Source organism: Otolemur garnettii, unplaced genomic scaffold, assembly GCF_000181295.1.
Source record: "Otolemur garnettii isolate 467f Iridium unplaced genomic scaffold, OtoGar3 scaffold00053, whole genome shotgun sequence".
NCBI lineage: Eukaryota > Metazoa > Chordata > Mammalia > Primates > Galagidae > Otolemur > Otolemur garnettii.
The window spans coordinates 7,742,291-7,762,330 of NW_003852448.1; the positions used below are offsets into that span (position 1 = coordinate 7,742,291).

General features: G+C 57.3%; 1 protein-coding gene across 5 annotated transcripts in view; it reads right to left on the reverse strand.

Moving 5' to 3' along the window:
• AGAP3 (ArfGAP with GTPase domain, ankyrin repeat and PH domain 3) overlaps positions 1-20,040 on the reverse strand; it is a 64,686-nt gene that overhangs the window by 15,049 nt on the left and 29,597 nt on the right. For 2 of the 5 annotated variants that reach the window (XM_012806520.1, XM_012806518.2), the window contains exons 2-10: positions 14,412-14,470; positions 14,096-14,183; positions 13,840-13,925; positions 13,523-13,664; positions 12,957-13,091; positions 12,671-12,798; positions 10,699-10,857; positions 7,040-7,132; positions 1,459-1,563 (exon numbers count right to left, since the gene is read on the reverse strand). In XM_012806520.1, coding sequence (XP_012661974.1) covers positions 1,459-1,563; positions 7,040-7,132; positions 10,699-10,857; positions 12,671-12,798; positions 12,957-13,091; positions 13,523-13,544 — 642 coding nt within the window. In that variant the 5' untranslated portion in view covers positions 13,545-13,664; positions 13,840-13,925; positions 14,096-14,183; positions 14,412-14,470. Of the gene's footprint in view, positions 1-1,458; positions 1,564-7,039; positions 7,133-7,288; positions 8,218-10,095; positions 10,247-10,698; positions 10,858-12,670; positions 12,799-12,956; positions 13,092-13,522; positions 13,665-13,839; positions 13,926-14,095; positions 14,184-14,411; positions 14,471-15,726; positions 16,712-20,040 lie in introns of those variants that run through there. The other 3 variants (XM_023514416.1, XM_023514415.1, XM_012806519.1) reach the window with 2 other exon arrangements.

Sequence of the window (20,040 nt, forward strand, 5' to 3'; positions counted from 1 at the left end):
AAGCAGCCCTTGTCATCTCATAAAGACTTAGTAGCAAGACAAGGTCTGTGTATGAGGGAAGGGTGGAGTTGGGGTGAGGAGGGAACTGAGGAGCTAAATGGATGTGATCCCTTGTCCAGGCCCCCAGGACCATGGCAAACTGGTGTCCTGGCATCAGGTTCCTACCCTGAAGAGTAAGGGACATTAGGAGGATATATCCTCTAACTGATGTTGTCCCCTGAGCTAAGGGGAAGGGCCAGTGTCCAAGAAATCAGATAATGAGGTGGCGCCTATGGCTCAGCGAGTAGGGCACTAGCCCCATATGCCAAGGGTAGCGGGTTCAAACCCACCCCTGGCCAAACTGCAACAACAACAACAACACCTAGGCATTGTGGCAGGTACCTGTAGTCCTAGCTACTTGGGAGGCTGAAGCAAGAGAATAGCCTAAGCCCAAGAGCTGGAGGTTGCTGTGAGCTGTGACACCACGGCAGTCTACCTAGGGCGACAAAATAAGACTCTGTCTCTAAAAAAAAAAAAAAGAAATCAGATAATGAGAAAACCCTGGAGGGCCAGGCCAGGGTGTGGCTCGATGGAGACAGACCCTCCAGGCTGGCTCTTTCCATGCCAGGACTCTTGGCGTGTTTTCTCTGTTGGGCTTCCTGGGAAGTGCTCTCAGGACTGGGTTATAGCCAGGAAACGTGGACTCTAGCACCTCTTGGGTCAGGCCACCTTGACATCATGTGCAGATTCAAAGGCAAGCTAGGAACCCTCCAAGGCAGGCCCAGGGCCTCTGGGCCAGGGGGTGGGGCTGGCCCACGTGCTGTGCTTGAGGGGCTTCACAGGAGAACTCATTAGCCCCACAGTGGGGTGGTGACAGAGATGGATTCTGGTGACAGCTGTGTGCTGGAGCCACGCAGTGAGGGGAGGAGGAGGAAGAAAGGGTGGGGGGAGCTGCCATAGGGGCCACTCTATAATCACTGCAACATCCTCCCCCTACTGGGACATAGGCCATGCAGCCTCACTCTCCTTCTCCCAGAAGGACCTGTCCAAGGCCCCAAGCCATTCTCAACAACACTCACTTAAGTGCAGTCTTGTGCCCCACTAGCCCAGACCCAGGCACCTCCTGCTCCCCTGCTGGCATGGCCCAGATATAGATGGATTTTGGTAACACTGGCACCCCCTGACTTCAGAAATTCCACCTAAGTGAGTTGAATCCAGCTCTTTAAACATCTGGATAGGGTGTAGAGCCTGGTTGTACAGCCTAGCATCAGCCAGGGTTACCATCCCTGGGGGTGAACTTCCCCCAAAGGCTCAAGCTACATGTGGGGCTCCTGTGAAAACACTCAGTAGGGCCTGGGTCCTGTGTACATCCCAAACCACCAAAGCCAGGTTCCTTCTTAAGGGAATAGCCATTTGATGGCACTCAGGTTTGCTTCCAACAACCTCCCTCAGGATCCCAGCTCCTCCTCCTGGACTCACGTGCAGGCTAGGGTGGTAGGTGAGCAGCCCATTGTCACAGAGGGTCACGTACTTCTTCTTCCACTCCTTGTTCAGGGACTTGCCGCTCCGCTTCAGCAGGATCCCCTGAGAATAGAGATCCTATCAGAAACCAGGGCCAGCCCCACATGTTACAAGGCCTGGGAAGGCCATGATGTCCTCAGGAAATACCCTCCTGCATCCCTCTTCTCCTTAGCCACTTTGAGCAGAGAGGCTTGTAAGGACTGATAGCTGAACTTAGAAGAGCCCATTAGACAAATCCTTCCACAGAAGTTGGGTTTTCCTGACCACCCACGGGACGTAGTGCAGACCACTCCTCTGGCCAGTACCTGGAGCAGGGCAGAGATTGAGTGTGGCCAGCATGATGCGATGAAACAACAGCAGAGACTTCAATACTGTCCTGGCCTTTCACCCCTGCACTAGCTCTAGAATAGGATATAAAAACCCTTAAATGTCCCAAGAATGCCCCAGACCTCCCCAGGTAGGCAGTGGGAAGACCTGGCCTTCTGTCTCAGCAACCACATTTCCTGTGTAAGCCAGAGAGACACTAAATGTGGAGGTTAGACAAGGGTAAAGACAAGAGAAAGCTCTGCGAGAACAGGAGTTTGTGTGTTTTGTTCACTGATAAACTCTCAGCACTTGGGCCACAGCAGATAGCCAGGAAATATCCTTTGGAAGAAATGAGGAAAGGGCCCCCCTGACTGTGACTGCCAAGATGATAAAGCAGAAGACAGACCCCACTAGAGAGATGAAATGAGATGGTACCCAACCATGGCCTTTGCTTCCTTCCTGGGAGAAACCTGCCCCTCAGTGCTAACCCTAGAAAGGAGCCCCTAGCCGCACTGGCTCTCCCCCTCCAAACAATGAGTAGCACAAAAAAATGGCTGGGAATGGGAGCAGAGGTCAACGAGGATGCAACATGTCCCACAGTCAGAACTAGTGTCACTACCTGTGGGCTCCACCTCGAAATCCCAAAGCTTAGGAGAGTTGAGAAGAGGCAGTGCTCCCTGGGGACTTCAACACAAAAATCTCACAGGGGCAAGAGAGACACAGATCCACAAACCTGAGGCTAAGTAGGGAGGGCAGAAGGGGAAGTATCCCATCCCAATGCAGGTTCAAAGGATGAGCTCTGCCCACACCCAGAGGCAAAGACCAGAGAAAACCCCCAAATGAACAAGAAATGGAAGAAGACATTCAGGTGTGAGAAAACAGTCTCTCTGTCTTCAGCCTGTGGTCCCAAGGCCCAAGGGTAGGAGGTAAATGCTGGATGGAACTGCACCTTCTCCCTCTTAAGTTCTTCCTAATAGAAGGCCAGCCCTAGGCTCGGCGCCTGTGGCTCAAGCCGCGAAGGCGCCAGCCACATACACCTAAGGTGGCAGGTTCAAATCCAGCCTGGACCCACCAGACAACAATGACGGCTGCAACCAAAAAATAGCCAGGCATTGTGGCGGGCACCTGTGGTCCCAGCTACTTGGGAGGCAGAGGCAGGAGACTCGCTTGAACCCAGGAGTTGGAGGTTGCTGTGAGCTATAATGCCACGGCACTCTACCCAGGGGGACAGCTTGAGGCTCTGTCTCAAAAAAAAAAAAAAAAAAAAGAAGGCCAGCCCTAGCAGGACCAGAGAAGGGTAAAGGTGATTAAGGGTTTCCTGGTTGATCTCTCCCTACCATAATGGGGGGTGGGGGGGCAGGGCAGGACAGAGTAGTCATATCCAGCCACCCAAACAGCTTTGATTCCAGTCCCCCAGTTTACCACATCCTTGCTGACCCTCCATCCTTCCTCCCTCTATCCTCCTGCTCCCACCAAAGACAAAAACCACTGCAGGAGGTATGGTTCCACAAGATGTGACTTGAAGTACATGCCCATCTAAGGACACATCCTGCTACCTAGTCCCCATCAGCCTCAAAGGGGCTTTTGAAGACACCTAGTGCTAATGGGACCTGCACTAGAAGGAGGGATGGGCTGGGAAATCCATCCCTAAGGCAATCGGACCCTGCCTCATGGTCTGTGAAGGAGCCCAGTCCTCTGGGGCTTTGGTGACCAGCCTCTGGGTGTGGCATCCATGTCACATTGGCCAAGGACAAGGTGCAGCTCAGAGCTCAGTGAACAGTCCAGCTGCTTCCTTTACCCTGGTCTATAGCCAGGGCACCAGGACAAATACCCCCTGAGGACAAGTGGTCATCAGACTCTGGAGTTACCTCCCAGGACATAGCCCTCTCAGGACACAGACCAAAGCAAAACTACCATGGGTAACTTAATGGTGTGCTTAGAGCCCCAGAGTGGATGTCTTGGACCAAACTCCCAAGCACATCCCCTGGGCAAAGCCCCAGATGGATGTCTCTGGTGGAGTCTCTAGGTAGCCATCTTGGTCCCGGGTCCTGAGTCCAGCCTGGGGTAGACGTTTCGAGTGTAGACTCCACCAGGCTCACCTGTGACTGCCTCCCTTCCCTGAGCATGGCCCACTCCCCTCTCCCCAGCCTCCCACAGGAGATCCCACAGAGGCCTCTAGTCCGCCTTCTGCCCTTGGCCCAGCCCTCATCTTTCTGCCACTAGGGAGCCCCATAACATTAAATAAATCATTTATTGTTTTGGGCTATTTCCTGGGACAAACAGGAGGGTGGACTTAGGGTCTCAATAATCTTTCAAACTTAGACCTAGCCAGCTCCTCCCTCCTCCCTGAGAAAGGGATCAGAAGCCAGGATGCTAGGAGGCAGTGTCTAGAATTCTCCCCTTCCTTCACTAGGGCTCTCTTTGGGAGGAAGCACGTTGAGTCCACAACCAGCGTTAGCTAGCCGGGGCGTGGGCGAGTGAGTGCTCAGAAGCTGGCGGAGAGAAGGTCGTTAGCTGGAGGGGGTGGGCTCAACCCGCCGCCCACCCGCCCTCCGCCGCGGCTCACCTCTAACCTGCCGGTTCGCCCGGAAGCCAGCAGAAAGCCAGCGACCGACAGACCTGCCCACCCCGCCTCTCCCAGTTCCCTCTCCAATCTCGCGTTCCGAGAGGGAGAGGAGCTACAGGGGTTCCCGCTCCCCTCCCTGGCCGGCCGGCTGCGCACGGCGGAGCAGGAAGCAATCTGGGGCGGAATGGGAGCGGTGCGGAGGCGACAGCCCCCAGAGGACCCGTTCCCGCCGCCGCCTCCCTCCCAGCTCCGCCAGCCGACTTAATTGCGGAGTCCGGATTGATTGGGAATGCAAATGGCAACTGAAATGCAATCTCCACTCCCAGCAGGAGCTGGGGGGAGGGGAAGGAGCAGAAACTGGGAGAAGGAACGGGACAAGAGGGCGGGAGGGGAGGAGCCGCAGATCTCGCGGGGCGGGACGGCGAACTGCAGGAAGGTCCGTGAGGGCCAGCTGCAGGAATGGCCCCACCCCACGGCGTCGGTGGTCATCACAGAAAGATAAGGTGCAGGCACACCCTTAAGGTTGCCGCTGAGATCGCACAGGGCCAGAACGGCAGCCCAGGTCTCTAACACCTGCCCCCAGCCGGTAGTACGCTAAGGGCTGCATGGAGCAGGAGACCTTCCTACTGAAAGTCTCTGAGATTTAGGGATTGTAGAACCCAAGGAACCTAGCTGACTCCCAGGCTGGACCAGAACCGCAGGTGTGAGTTCACACAGCTTCCTGCCCAACTCTACATCTTGCCTTTCCCCTACATGTAGGGGATTCAGGGAACAAATAAGTGGCCCCCAGCCATCACAACTACCAGACAGGGTGCAGAGGGGCCCAAATAAAGTGTTCCCATTTACTTATTAAACACATGGTTTACACACATCATTTGGAAAGCCCCTGCCCTCCCTCGTGTCTCCTGATCTACAAACAAAACCTTTGCCCCAAACACAAAAGCATCCCTACCAAGAGGCCCCTTACAAAGGGAGTGCCCAGGAGGTACAGGGTCCCATGATCAACAGGTGTGTACCGGGACTGATATCGCACACAGACACCACACATACACACACGAAGGGGTGGGCCTCTGGCTCCTGTCACTCTGTACTCTCAACCTTTTCCAGTTAACTCTCAGTAGGCTAACCCAGCTGGCAGCCAAAGATCACCCAGAGTGATCTCTGCCAGACATAAATGCAATAAATACTTCAAGGGAGGGGTAAGTAGGAAAGGCAGGCAGGGCATACATCTCCATATGGTGCTCTACCCTGCCCTCTGGGGCCCACAAATACTTCCTGCAGCTCTTCATTCTAAATGGACCTTCACTGGGGTCAAACCCCCCCAACTTTGCTGGGCACCATGACTTGCTCCTATAATCCTAGCTATTAGAGATGCTGAAGTAAGAGGATCACTTGAGGCCAGGAGTTTGAGACCAACCTGGGCAACATAGCAAGAACCTCATCTCTTTTAAAAAGAAAAAAAAAAAAAGAAAAAGAAATCCTTATAAATTCTGATCACAATGACTGGTCTTCTCCCTCCAAGAGGTCATACTGCCCATGGGTCCCAAAAGGCCCAAACCAGGAGGACTGAACCTGACCCCAGGCTCTGCCAAACTAAGCCCTGGTGTTCTGGCCATGCCAGTCTTCTCTGTGGTCAATACCTGGCAAAATGACCCACTGTGTACATGGTCTCTCCAACCACCAGATCCCTTCCTCCCTCTCCATCCTCATGGGTACTTAGCTCCTCAGGCTCTTGACCACACACTAGTCACCCTCATTCTTACTCCTGCCCATTCTAGCAGCTCTGAGCAAAGACATCCTCCAGCAGTCAGTGTCTTTTCCAGCACAGGGACCCACAGTGGGAGGTTCTGGGAGAATCCAAGCTTCAGGTGGCCCAGGGCTCCCAGGCAGCGACTCAGAAAGAAAGTAGGGGAGATTAGGTGGTGGTTCTTTAAAAAACGAATAGAAGCTTATATCCTCATGTTGATAAAACAGTGTCAATCAGCCTAGGGCAGGAGTACCCTTCAGTATCCCCTTTGGTGAACACTCAGGTTATTCATCTGCTAACTCTCCCTCAGGCCAGAAGACCACAGTCATCCTCTCCAGGTTGAATTTCAAAACCAGCAGGTCCAGGAGGGCTCCTGAGGGTGGCAGGTGGCTCTCTGCTGCCCCCATGTGGTAATAAGAGGGTACAAGCAGGCTGTGAGCCCAAGAGAGGGTGCCCAGGGAGGGGACTCAGACTCTTGGTTTCTTTTTTTTTTCTTTTGGAAACAAAGAGTCTCACTTTGTAACCCTTTAGTAGAGTGCCATGGCCTCATAGCTCACAGCAACCTCAAACTCTTGGGTTCAAGTGATTCTACTGCCTCAGCCTCCCAAGTAGCTGGGACTACAGGCACCCACCTCAATGCTCGGCTATTTTTATAGAGACAAAGTCTCACTCTGGCTCAGGCTGGTCTCCAACCTTTGAGCTCAGGCAATCCCACCCACTTCGGCCTCCCAAGTGCTAGGATTACAGGCGTGAGTCACTCAGGTTTCTTACCAGGAGAACCTGTACCTCGTTAAAAGACCCTGCTTGGGAAGAGGCCCTGGTCTCTTACTCCCCCACAGAAGCCCCAGAAGAACCACACTGGCCTCTCCTGGACTTCTTTCTGAGCTGCTCTTGGACCACAAGGGAAGGAAAGTGCTGACCTGTTTAATGGGGATTGCCCTGCCACTCCCAATACTGTCCATCTTGCTTTCAGCAGCCTTCTTCTCCCGGTCTAGGTCAGTGCCCTTTCGAGACTGAAAGAGAAAAGAAGAGTCATGTTAAAGAAGCCCTGGCTCCGCCAGAGAGAACTACCCACCTGGACTTCCCAGCCCTCCCTCCTTCCTCCCTCCTGGGCAGCTCTAGCAGTGGACCAGGCCTGGGCGGCGGGATGGGAAGGAACTGAGACCACGAGTATTCCAACGGGTTTATTCTTACACACGGCACCATACAGAGCAGCACAGGTCACTGAGCTGGGCCCGCCCCTTACAAAAGAGCAAGGACAAGATACCAAGGGTGCGAGGAGCACGCAGCCCAGGGGGCTGGGGCCTAAGAGAAGGGAGGGGTGAGGAGAGGTGGACGCTGGGGCTGAGGGCTGGCTGGGAGCACAGGGCACGACAACCGGGGAGAGCAAAGTCCAGAAGTGAGCGGGCCGGGAGCCCGTTGGCGGCATAGACACCACACGGCACGTGGTGCCGAGCACATCGGCGTGGCCCGAGGGGCACAGTGGATGGAGAGAGAGAGGAGAGAGGCCAGAAGAGGCCCTGCGCCCTATCAAGCTCCTGGGGCAGAGTCCACCCGAATACGGATCCTAGGAAATAGGGGGAGGCCAGAAAGAGGGGGCAAGGCAAGCGCGGTGGCGGCGGCGGCTTCCGGAGCAGGAGCAGGAACGGCAGAAGTCCATGCAGGAAGGAGCAGAGGAGGGAGGGGCAGGAAAGCTCCCCCCAGGAGCAGCTGAGCTGGGCAGGCTTGGGCTCCCCAGCCCCTGTGGGCCTCGTCGCGCTGGCCAGCGCCGGGTGTGGGGCCGAGCTCCCTTCTTCTCCATGCAGCGAGCCTGGCGCAGCGTCCAGCCGGGCCTGGTCCCCCGGTAGCCCCCAGCGTGGGCTCCAGCGTTCCTAGCCTTCCCTGGGGGTGGGGTTAGTTACAAAGGTTCCCGTGGGTCTCTGGAGCGGGGAGCTCAGCGGCCGCTTCTCATCTGAGAGCAGTCCCAGGGCCCGGCCCGCCTCCGGCCCCGCACAGGGGGAATGTCCAGAGGTGCTGTGTGTCACCACCTGGTCTTCTAATTTGGAAGGAGTTGGAAAGGCCTTTTTGTTGATGAAAAGTTGGAAACAGTGGCACATATCTGCAAATATCGAAAGAATAAAGATTTTGGCAAGTTATACTTAAGCCCCGCACAAGTTGGTCAGCACTGGTGAGGGCAGAGACCCAGGCACCTGGGGAGCGGCGGCAGCGGGATGAAGAGGAGAAGGAGGAGGAGGAGGAGGAGGAGAGGCGGCGGAGGCTGCACCTGCTGGGCCTACACAGGCCCAGCAGTCATCTCAGTAGGGAACGTTTGCCACTCAGCAGCCCAGGCCCTGTCCCTCCTGTTCTCCCAGGCTGTCAGGAGCCAAGGGCACAGCAAGGGGACAAAGGGCCACAACTGCAGTGTGGGAGGAAGCACAGCCAAAGGGAGCAGGGAGAACTAACTGGGCAAAGAGGCCGGAGAGTGAATTGCTGCCCAGCAGCTCCATAGGCAGCAGCTACCCCCTGGTCCCCTCCTGAGCTCCACAGCCCGGACTGCCATAGCCCTCTGTCCTTTCGGCCCAGGGAGGAGGAAGGTAGATGTGACCGCTGCCACCGGGTCCCCACACAGAAGAGCTGGTTGGGGGAAATGGGGTGCAGCCCACCCCAGCCAGGCTTTAAGCCAAGAGGCCCCCAACCACCAGAGGACCCCAGGGGGCCCAGAGAGGCACCTCCCCCACACAGATGGGAACAGGGGCAAGAGTGGCAACAAAATGAGTACATGAAGTGACGGAGGAGACCAGGAGCATCACAACCATGTCTGGTGGGGGGGGTCATCAGAGCAGGTAGGACACAAGGGCTCACCCTGGAGCAGGTGTGACTGCTAGGGAGGATGATGAAGGAGAAGTGGCGTGGCCCCGACAGCAATGATGAAGGGAGGCCCCAAGATAAACACCCATAGAAACGGACATGCCTGAGGCCACCTCGGGGACGATGGTGCAAGTGAGGTCACCACAGAAACAATGGAAAGAAAAAATAAGGTGCCACTGTGAAGATGGAGAGAATGGAAAGGCCTGCAGGGAGAGTCGTGCCGTGAGCTCACAGAGCAAGGATGATGAGGGAGGCAGCACAGGCGGGCAGGCAGCGAGAGCACAGGATGACAGGGCACAGGCACCGTGGCAAGGAGGCCATGGAGCTGGGTGCAGGCTGGTGGAGAGGGAGGCAGGGTGCCCTGGGGAGCTAGCCCTGCAGAGCTAGCCAGCAGGGATGGAGGGTTAAGAATGGAACTGAGGCAGCAAATGACTGAGGCACATGTCAGGGAGCAGGATGCCTGGGCACTGCGGTGGTCACCGTGAGCACAGGCACCCAAAGACTCCATAGCAGCAGTGGTGGCAGCAAAAGCACGAGCACAAGCAGGTGGCCACCAAGACTCTGTGTGTCCCAAGGGGCGTGAACAGAAATACGAAGCCGTGAGCCTGGGCAGGTCAGCGGGGAGCAAGCGCTGTGCACAGCAGTAGCTATCTGTAGCAGCAGGGCTGGGCAGCATGGGTGGCTGAGAGAACACCTGGCAGGCTCAGGGCGGGGGAGAGGCGAGAATGAACGAGCAGAGCCTGGGCACACTGACTTTGCCTAGGCAGGGTCCTGAGAGTCTGGCCTGGCTGGGTGAACTCAGGCCCAGGCTGAGAGCCAAGCCCTGCTCTCAGAAAGAGACCCATGGAGTGAGTGACGCAAAGGGCAGGTGCTTGGTGACAATCCACACAGGCGGCTCACCCACCTTCGTCTGGCCCAAGATGCCTGGAAAAGTCCAGCCCCAGCCCAGCTGGAGGGTTAGAGTTTGAGTGGGCATCATATATCAGAACAGAGAGTGGAGAGACAGTAGGTGCAGAGGACCTATGGCTGAGGGGCTGGCCCTCAGAAGGGAGGGCACATCAGACCCGGCATGGGGTGTGAGGTTTGTGGAGAGGGTCAAGTGAGTAGCTCACAAGGAGACAGGACAAACCTGAGAGGGAGGAACGAGGCAGCGTGGTGAAGCCCAGGAAAAGATGGCTAAGCCTTTGTTAAACCAATCACAGCGGTGGGTGGAAAGCATGAGTTTTCCCCTCGGCAGTGGGGTAACGGAAAAAGAGCCGGAAGGCAGACTGGGAGGCCTGGGCTCTGACTCTAGCTCGGCCAGCTAACCCTCTGTGTCGCCTTGGGCAAACAGCCTTCTGGCCGCCGGTTCATTAGCTGTTGAATCAAAGGGGGTCAGGGGAGTTAGGCCAGATAAGTCCAAAGATCCCGTCAAGCTGACACAGACACCTTAAGGGGCGTAGGAGAGAGGGAGGCTGCAGAGGGTGGATGACTGCAGCAAGGGTGGGGAGGCCCATGGGGGACATGAGGAGAGCGGCAATGGGGAGCCCCTTTGTGGGCTCAGAGTCTGGAAGATTCTAGGGGGTACCAGTAAGGAGCCTCTGGAAGCCATGAGTGTCTGTGTGTGCAAGAGAGGCTGCAGGTGGCATCTTCCTGACTGGGGCTGCCCACGCCCCTCCTGGCCAGGAGCTAGGCGCTCCGCCCTGCTGGTTCCATGAAGGCAGCGGGGCGGGGAGGAGGGCAGGTCACGTACCGTGAAGATGTTGGAGCGCCGCTTGGACTGCTTGCGGATGGGTGTGGGGGTGGAAGAGGCAGCGATGGTCTCGATGCGCAGCTCCCGCTGGCTGATGCTTGGGGTGGAGGGGACTGAGGATGAGTAGTCGCTGAAGGCGCTGCTGCCGCCATTCGTGGCCTAAGGACAGAGAGGGCTGCTGAGGGCGGCTCTACAGGTGGACACCAGGGCATGGGTTATAGGGATTTGGGAGAGGGACTGCCAGTTCCAACAAGTGGTAATAGGGAAAGCAGCATAGCCTGGAGGCCAGCATAATCCAGCTGTCACCATGGTAGGGATGCCCCACTAGGCACCTTTATCCTGGGGGCCCAGCAGGGGTACTTCTACACCAAACAAGGAGCTAAATCAGGAGGCACAGGCTAACAGGCAGACATCAGTGACAATGCCTGAAAGTGAATGAACTGTGCAAACCTGGCTGGCAGGTGGTCTCAAAGAAGCTAACGGGTGGCCCTAGATGAGCCCTAAAGTCAGTAGCATATGTCAGGGGTGCAGGAGGCCAAGAGGTGGGTGCTGGGGCTCCAGATTGGGCTCAGGGTGCTGGGGGAGGCTGAGATTTGTTTTTAGCATGTGTGTGTTGGGAGGAGGGTTTTGGGACAGCTGAGACAGAGCAGAACAGAGCTCAGACCACCAGTCAGAGTAAGCTGCAGATGAGGAACAAAGGAGGGAAAGGAGGAGAAAGACAAAAGCCATCACAGGATGGAGACAGAGCTGGCAGTGTCTGTGCAGGAAACACATACACTAAAAACACTGAACACAGACACATACACATACACTAAAACCAGGAGGCCTCAGCCCCACTGCCCTCACCAAAGATGACCCTGTGGGTCATCTGCCCTGTACCCTCACCAGCACAAAAGAGGCACACTACCCAGACTACTGCCTCTCACAACCCATGCCCATGAGACAGGGCCACCAACCCTGAACTCTGTCGGCGCAGGACTTGGCTGCTCAATGAAGAAAGACCTGACAATGCTCCTCCTTTGCCTATGTGGGATGCTGCCACCTTTTTGTAAGACCTAAAGGGGAGGGTCTCTATAAAGCAACAGGCTCTCATCAGAAAGCTGGCTGCATCCAGGAAGGCCTTGAAAAGATGATGGGCCACTGGGAGAAGGCACAGTGGCCACTGGTGTGACCACTCCATCTATGGATGGCCCAGGGCTGTCAGCAGCAGGGTGGGAATGCCACTATGTGACCAAGCAATGGAGCAAATGCCAAGGGCCATAAACTAATCTGGCAGTAGGCCTAGGTGTAGACAGGTGTCCCAGTCACATTATGGGGGGCACACTAGCAGAACCTGGCTCAGAAGCTGCCACTATCCCCACCCGCCAGCCCTGAAATGCTACATGGCACCCAGAACCATTCATCCTCTTAGGACAAGAGCTGCCCTCCTAAAACACACATTCCCAGAGGACTGCACACAGATCCTGTCCTTAGGGGGCATGAGGCGGTCAGCTGCTGCTTCCGGTCCCATGGAGGACAGCACTGCAGGCTGTGGGAGAGAGGAGAAGGCACCACCTGCAAGAGGTGAGGGGCTCAGGCCTACCATATACTTCCTATGCTCTCTCAGGACCAGTGCAGAGCAGGGCCAAAGGAACTTTCTCTCCTCCCTGTGCCCACTGGGCATGGTTTCAATGGAAAGCAGCCTGAGACAACGCTGACAGGGTTAACAACAGTGAACATCTGTGTCACCTCTGCTCAAGTGGTTGGGGTGAGAATGGTGGAGAGCAGGAAGCCATAGCAGGAAAGGGAAGCACCACAGGGCAGTTGAGGCCAAGGCTATCATGCAGGCTAAGTGGAATTCCAGCCAATGTTTTCAAACCATGTGCAAGGCTGGAAGGCCAGAGGGAAGCAGGCAGGTGTGAGGAGGCAGCAGCAGAGGTGGTAGGATACACATAGGCAAGATGAGGACAGTAGGATGGGTAGCTGACCACACCTGGTTGATATGCACGGCCGGGATGGAGGCGGCAGACACTGCCGAGTGGCTGGGCGAGTTTGGCAGTGACTTGCAGGGCCCGATGGCCAGCTGCTGCTTCTTCCGCAAGGCCACTACCTTCTGGGCCACTGCAGGGGACAGCAGAGTCAATTAGACCCACTAGGGAGAAGGAAAAGCCCAGCTTAGTGCCTCCCCCCAAAACATACCACCCTGCCTGCTGGGCGTCTTCCTATAGCCCCTCTGGGGCCCTGGCCCACCAGCATCTCCCACCCAGCGCCCAAGTTACCGTCTTGGAAGACGCGCTCCACATTGAGCCCATAGGTGGCACACGTCTCGTAGTAGGTGCAGCGCTTCAAGTCTGTGGAGAGCTTGCGGGCCCTGCTGTCATCAATGACCCGGGGGTTGGCAGCACTGATGGCGTCTGTTGGAGGCAGAAGGGTGGGATTCACTCACCTTTCTGAGCAGCTGGGGCAGTGGAGGGAGGGGGTCCTTTGGCCCCAGGGTAGATAGACAAAGGGCCCATGAGTGGGACACAACCCTGAGAACACAGGTGTCTGGGCCTCATTCCAACCCTGACATGCTTCCATGAGTACGAACGAGCAACCCCTTAGTCTCTGAGTCTATGCTTATTCATCTCAAAAAACGTGGACACAAAAGTCACGCGACCTGCAAGACTCAGCTGGGGAAGAGCAAGGACCAGGCCTCCAGTTACCAGCAAGGCAAGAGGGGCTGTGATCTCATCAGCACCAGGAAAAGAATGGGGGCTTGGGGCTTTCTCATACCTGGAAACCCCCACTGTGCACCCTGGTGGGGACTCCCGCCCCCTGCTGCTCCTGCAGGGCCCAGCCTCACCCTGCGTGCCCACTAGCACCATGGGCACCTCGCTGGCATTGCGGAAGCTGCAGAGCCGCAGGAAGTAGTTGTACACCGTCTGGAAGCTGATTTCATCCTCCAGGCTGAACACAAACACCACTGCATCCACCCAGGCAGCAAACTAGGGGAGACCAAGCAGAATTAGCTTGAGAACACAGGTGGGCCTCAGCAGACTCCCACACCAAGCAGGTGGACCCCTTTCCCTAGACACGCCACCTTGCCCAGACCCAGTCCTCGGCTTGAGAAAGGGCTCCAGGCACAGGAGTGGGCCCAGGGCCATGGGGCAGGAGCATCACCTGGAGCTCAGGAGGGCCTCCTTCATCTCGGATCAGCAGCAGGTAGCTCTGGCCATCCACCACAATCTCCTTCTTAAACCGCCCCCCTAGGACAGAGCGTATAGTCAGCACCAAAATGAGAAGAGCCCAAGGAGGCCAAGCAGAGAAGGAATCTATACAGAGAAGGATGGGGGCTGGAGGCCTCTACCCTGACCCCATGGAGGGGCAGGAAGCAAAAAGCCAGCCCCTAAGCCCCGGCTGGACCTATGACCCTCACCTTCAGGGGACTCCTCCTGGACATAGGTCCCCGTCAGATAGCGGTGCACCAAGGCTGACTTCCCACTAGACAGGTTCCCCACTATGCCCTGCAGGAGAAGAGGTGGTGAGTGGCAGTCAGCGGGGAGGATGGAGAAGACTGGGCAGAGAAGGCGGGAAAAAAAAAAAAGCAAGAAGGAGAAAGGCCAAAGCTGAAGGGGCAGGAGAGAGGGACTAGGAAAGACACGCTGAGAGGAGAAGGGGGAGTTCATGGGAAAACCAAGGCCCAGGCCCGGCTCCCAGCCTTGCCCACCCGCACCCTCCACGGCCTCACTCACCACTTTAAGTTCTGGCACTGAGCGGCTCAGTGTCCACTCCTGGCTGTTCACAAACGAGTCTGTGGGAGATAGAGCCGCCCCATCAGGACCAAGGTGGAATACACACCTGTCCTAACCACTGCTACCAGTGTCACCGAGGATGCCCCTCTCTAGGCCACAGTGAGAGGACAGCACCTTCCTCAAGGAAACTCCAACCCTCACCCCTAGTTCCCCAGAAAACACTGGAAAGTTCTTTCCAAGGATGTCCAGAGTAAGAACATCCTTCAGGACAGGACCCTGAGGGCTGAGCACTCAATCCACCTAAATGGGGACCTGCATCCCTCCTTCTCCCACCCCAGCAGGTGAGCACCCCATATCCAGCCTGGTGCCCTGGGGCCCAGGTACCAGACCCAGGTTAGAGGCCACTCCAGCAGGTCCCAGACCTGCCTCAAGGGCTGGGCACCTGCCAGGGGGGCAGGCCAGACTCCTGCAAGTAAGAACAGCTCACCCTTGGCAGGGTGGGGCCACCCACAGCATTCCTGAGCCAGGGTGAAGAGGGAGGAGCCTCACCTGGTCCTGTTCTGCCAGGGGCAGGTCGAACCAGGAGACATCTGCCCCACCCCAGTCCAGCCCTGGGCCCTCCTCCTTATGCTCCTCCTTAAGAGAGAAGGATGCCACCTCTGTCCCCTAGAGACGCACCTCCTGGGCTCCCTCCCCTTCAGTCCAGTCTCAGCGCTTGACTGAGGCAGTGTCCCTTGAAAGGGAAGCCTCAGGCTACCCAAGCCCTTCCACAGCCAGCCTTTGACCTCCAGGTTCCCACACATAACCTTGGGCCAGCTCTGGGTGGCCCAGGCCTGGGTCCAGCCTCTCCAGCTGGGCAGCACTGGTGTCCCCTCCTGGGCTCCTCGAGGTTGTCTCAAAGACCAGGTCCGAAAGCAGTCCCTAAACCCCCCCCCCCCGCAGAGGCAGCTAGAGGGAAGAGCTCAAAATCAGCCTGGGAACTAGAAACGGCTCAGGCTGGTTAGAACCCTGCGACAGTGGTAAGTCTGCCTCCTCTCCTAGACCAAAATTCTGCATATGCCAAACAGGAGGAGGGGCAGTTCCAAACCTGGGCCCTCCTAGTCAAGGATGCTATGGTCAATGCTATCACCTGCACTGCCCTGCAATTCTTTGCCACTGCCACCTGTTCCAGACACTGCCAGTGACACAGACACTGGGTGCTGCTTGCACTTGGGCCAGGCCCAACTAGCCTCTGCCGACGCCGCGCTGTATCAAGCAGGTAGGTGCCCTACTGATTCGCATACAAATCCTGGGTGCTCACTGCCATCCCCCTTACCGCTCGGCGCGTCCAGGAGCCCAGGGGCCGCGGCTGCCCGGCGGCTCCACAGCGGCGCGGAGGACTCGGGCTCGGGCTCGGGCTCCCTCCGGCGGAAGCGGCTGGTGAGCAGCCTCCAGAGGCCGGCGGCGGCGCGGGGGCGGCCTGGCTCCGGCGCAGCGCGTGGAGCCTCAGCGCCCAGCAGGTCGCGGCGACTGGGGAAGGCGCCCAGAGAGCTGGCGTCGCCGTCGCTACGCGTGCGCGCGCGGGGCGGCCGAGCCAGCAACCCCGACTCGGAGCGCCGGATCTCCTGGCCGCGGCGCAGGCGAAAGCTGAAGCTCTTCTTGAGCGCAGACAGGCCGCGCCGAGGACCCTCGGCAGCGCGCCCGCCGCCGCCGCCGCGAAACACCTGCCAGCGCTGGCTGCTCCACAGCGACGCGCCGCGCAGAAAGCCCGCGCTGCCCGCACGGCCCAGTCCCGCGCCCGCGCCCGCGCCTGGCGCCTCGGCCGCCTCTAGCTCCAGGCGGTTCACCTCCAGGAACGTCATGCTAGTGGGCCGCGGCCGCGGCGCCAGGTCCCCTCGGCTACGGCTGTGCCGGGTCGGCACGGGGCTGGGCGCCGGCGAACCAAACTGCCCCGACGACGCCAGGTCCCGGCGGCGGAGGCGTGGGCGAAGGAGGCCGAGCAGCAGGCCACGGGCGCCGGCAGGCGGCGGCCCGGGGCCACCCGAGCATACGCTCCGCGGCCGCGCCGGCTGCTCCCGCGCGGCGCACAGGGCGGCCTGCAGGGCGGCGGCAGCGCGACCAGCGGGGGCGCCGTGCAGGTCCAGCGAGTCGCAGACGCTGAGGGCGCGGCGGCAGGCGGCGGGCCGCTCCCCGCTGCAGCTGTCCACCTGCGGCCAGCCCCGCTCCATGCTCAGGGCCTGGGGTCAAGGGCCTGGCCCATGGCGAGGGTCGCGGGGCTGGGCCCGCGCCGGGGCCGCGGCCGGGGCGCAGGGACCTCCGGCCTCCGGGCTCCTGGAGTTGGCTGACCGACTCCCTCAACTCCTCCACCTCGAAGCCGGCAAGCCCAGACCTGGAGAGGACGGGCGCCAACCCCGCCAGGAGAGGCGGCAAGTCTGGCCTGGAACACCCGGGAACGGTGGCGCAGGGGAGCCGACCTGCTGGGGCAGCCCCTGGGAGCCCTCAGAAAACAGGAAATTCCAGCCCAGGGCTCCTCCTAGGACTGGGCAGGTAAGCGAAGAGCTGTCATTAAGAGCAGGCCAAGTAAATAACAGTCCTGAGTACACCACACGCTAGGGCCCATTTTGGAGAAAAGTGGGCCACTTTCTCCTCCAAAGGAAAAAGGGCCAACAACACGGAGGACCAGAATTATTAAAAGCCTAAATTGGGAGTCAGGAGGCGAGTCTTATGCCTTCTCTGGGCCCCAGTCTCATCTGTAAAATAAGGAGTTGAATGAGATGTTCTGAGGTTTAGATTCGCTGGATGCTAAGGCAGCTTCTGCTGATGACTGGGGCTGTCCTTAGAGACTGTAAAGTCCAGAAAATACCCATCACTTTGAATTGGGTTAAGTATCCTGCCTAACAGGAGCAGAAAGTCAAAAGATAATTGTACCCAGATCAGGGTTCTGGTCCTGAAGTCTGTGGTTCCAAGTTATTGGTAGGTGTCACCTCTCTTCCAGATGATGGCCCAGGAGTGGTAGACTGCAGTTCTGGCTGGAGCCTGACGCTTTCAGTAAATGAAAACACTCCTCTCCCAGGTCTGGTGAGTGTGGGTGGCAGGGCTCATCCAGAATGCATGGGAGGGGGAGCAAGGACTTCCCTTGCTGTGACTTAGGCTACATTGTAATCATCAGTCCTCTCCAGAGGCCAGCCTGGCCAGTGTTTACCATACTCCACAAAGTAAGAAATCACCAGAGCTTCCTCAGTACCTCCCACAGACCAGGAGTAACCAGTTTAGGCAGTGAGTGGCGAGGGAGAGGGGCTCCGGTTTGTTTCCTTCAGAGAGATAATACTCCCAGGTTTCCTCCCTTCCCAGTCTAGCCCAACTCCCAGCATTTCTGTGTCAGTGTCAGAATTCCTTGGTCCTGGTCAGAGCCAAGGAGGAGATAAAAGTGGCACATTCCTGTGGGGCTGGGGGAATGCCTAAGGCAGGCAGGGCCTCTCCTTCCTAGGCTCCCTGCAGAAACGAGCATGGGAAACTCCCAAGTCCTGGGCTGGATCTCCCAGACCTGGAAAGGCCCTGGAGTGATTCTGTATTTTCATGGAACTAGTTATTAACAATGGGGAAGATGGCTACTTCCTCTCCAGGATGTATGTAATAGACCCTCCCTCCCCTTCCCCAATAATAGATGGTTCAGCAGTAGAGCCCTTCCCAGGATCCACAGGCAGACATGGAGACAAGAACACACCCAAGAATTCTGACTCACATTTGCCTACGTCCTGGAGGTATAGATCTTTTTGCCTTAACTTCTCTATGTATCTGTCCCCTCACACATGTAGGGAATGGCCCTTCGTCAGTAGAGTAAGGCCATCACAGACCGATTAAAATGCAAGCACAGAACAGCAGCTATAGATGTTGTTCTGTGGATGCTGAGTGGGGGACAGGGGACAAGGTGCCCAACATGGGGATGGGATGCTCCAGAACTCAGCTGGCTCTCAGTGGGAGAAAAGGATGGAAGAGAAAGGGAGAAGGCCCCAGCTCTATCTACACTGTGCATACAGACAGACAGACACATACATAACACAGGTCTCAGTGAAGGCAAGCAGCAATGCCCTGTCCCCTAAAGAACATCTGATATTCTTAGAGGACACAAAGGCTCCCAGGTCCCACTGCACCTACAGAAATCAGCTTGAGTCAATTCCCAAACCTAGAAAATCTTCCTTTTCCTCACCAACTGCATCCTCTTTCCTGCCCCTTTTACCCAGAAACTTTTCCTGACCCAGAGAAACTAGACAGAGAAGGGTACCTGCTCACATATACATCTCAGAACATCAACCCTAAGGCCCCAGAGAAGAGGACAGCTGCAAGCATGTGCCAGTTTTCCTCACTGGATCAGCCTGGATCAGGGACAAGGTCTCTGTTCTCACAATACTGTGCATCAAAGATGTGTGGCCAATACAGCTGTCAACGCAGCCATTACTTGCCGGGCCCAAGCTGGGACATATAGACCACACGGGATCCCACATCAGTTTTCTGTTTCTTAAGTTCATCAGAAGCTCCAGACTGAATTTTCCTCTTAGGGCTAGAGGCTCCATGGAAGTTTCAGGGACTAACAATGAAATCATTCAAGGCTGCCCATAGTGCGCACTCTGGTTCAGGGTGAACACAGCTTCCATGGAGGCAATGTGTGCCAAAGATGAGCACCAGACCACCCCTGCTGCTCTAAGGGCTTGGAAGTCAGGAGAAAGAGCTTCCCTAGCTATGCCTGATGGCAGCCAAGCTGGATAGCCACAGAAGCTGGCCTGGGCCTCAGTTGCCCTGCACATGTGAGCACAGTGTATCTGGAGCCAGGGGGCTGGGGTTGGGTAAGGAAAACCCACTGGGCTGTGTGGGTTTGTGGCTCTGTGACACTGCCCAGAAAGTGGGCTGGACTGAGGATAAGGAAAGGGCAGCTCTGGAGCCAGAACCTACAGGCCCTTGTACCTATTTTCCACCCAAGTGTTTGCTGGCCATGCTGGCCAAACCATTGATAAGTTTTAGGCTGTGCCCAGCTGCAACTCACCCAACCCACAGGCTGTCCTTCTTCTCAGAGACCAGGAAGGACTAGCTTTCTTCTGAAGGCCCAAGCTTGTGACTGGCTCCTCAGGGAAAGGCTTCTGGCTTCTTCCAGCTCCAGGTTTGACTAAAGCCAGCCCTCAAGGGCCTCTAAGGTTCTTACTGCCCACAAGGTGGCAGCAAAACATCTCCCTGTGCTGAAGCCGGCTGTGCGGGAATGGGGGCTAGCAGGATGACTCCTGGGCGGCCACTTGGGCTGCCCTGAGCTGGGGAGGCAGTGAGGGGGGCAGGGGATGGGAGAAGAGGCACGACAGTCTTTAGGTTGCCTGCCCCACTGTCCCACCGTCCTGGCTAGCAGGCTGCAGGCTGCATCCACCTCACAAGTTTGGGCGGTTGTCCACTCAAGCCAGTCAAGCTTCTGTGCGGCAGCCACTAACCTCTACATTCTGCCCCCCAGTGCTGTCCTCCAGGTTCCCCACCTTACAAACAGCACAGCAGCTACTCCAGAGCTGCTCAGGCCACAAGTCTAGTACAGTCTCTCCTTCCCACTTTCTCCAGCTCCCATCCCTGGTGCTCCTCCTAGCCATCTCCCTTCTCCCATGAGCAGGGAAGCCACCCC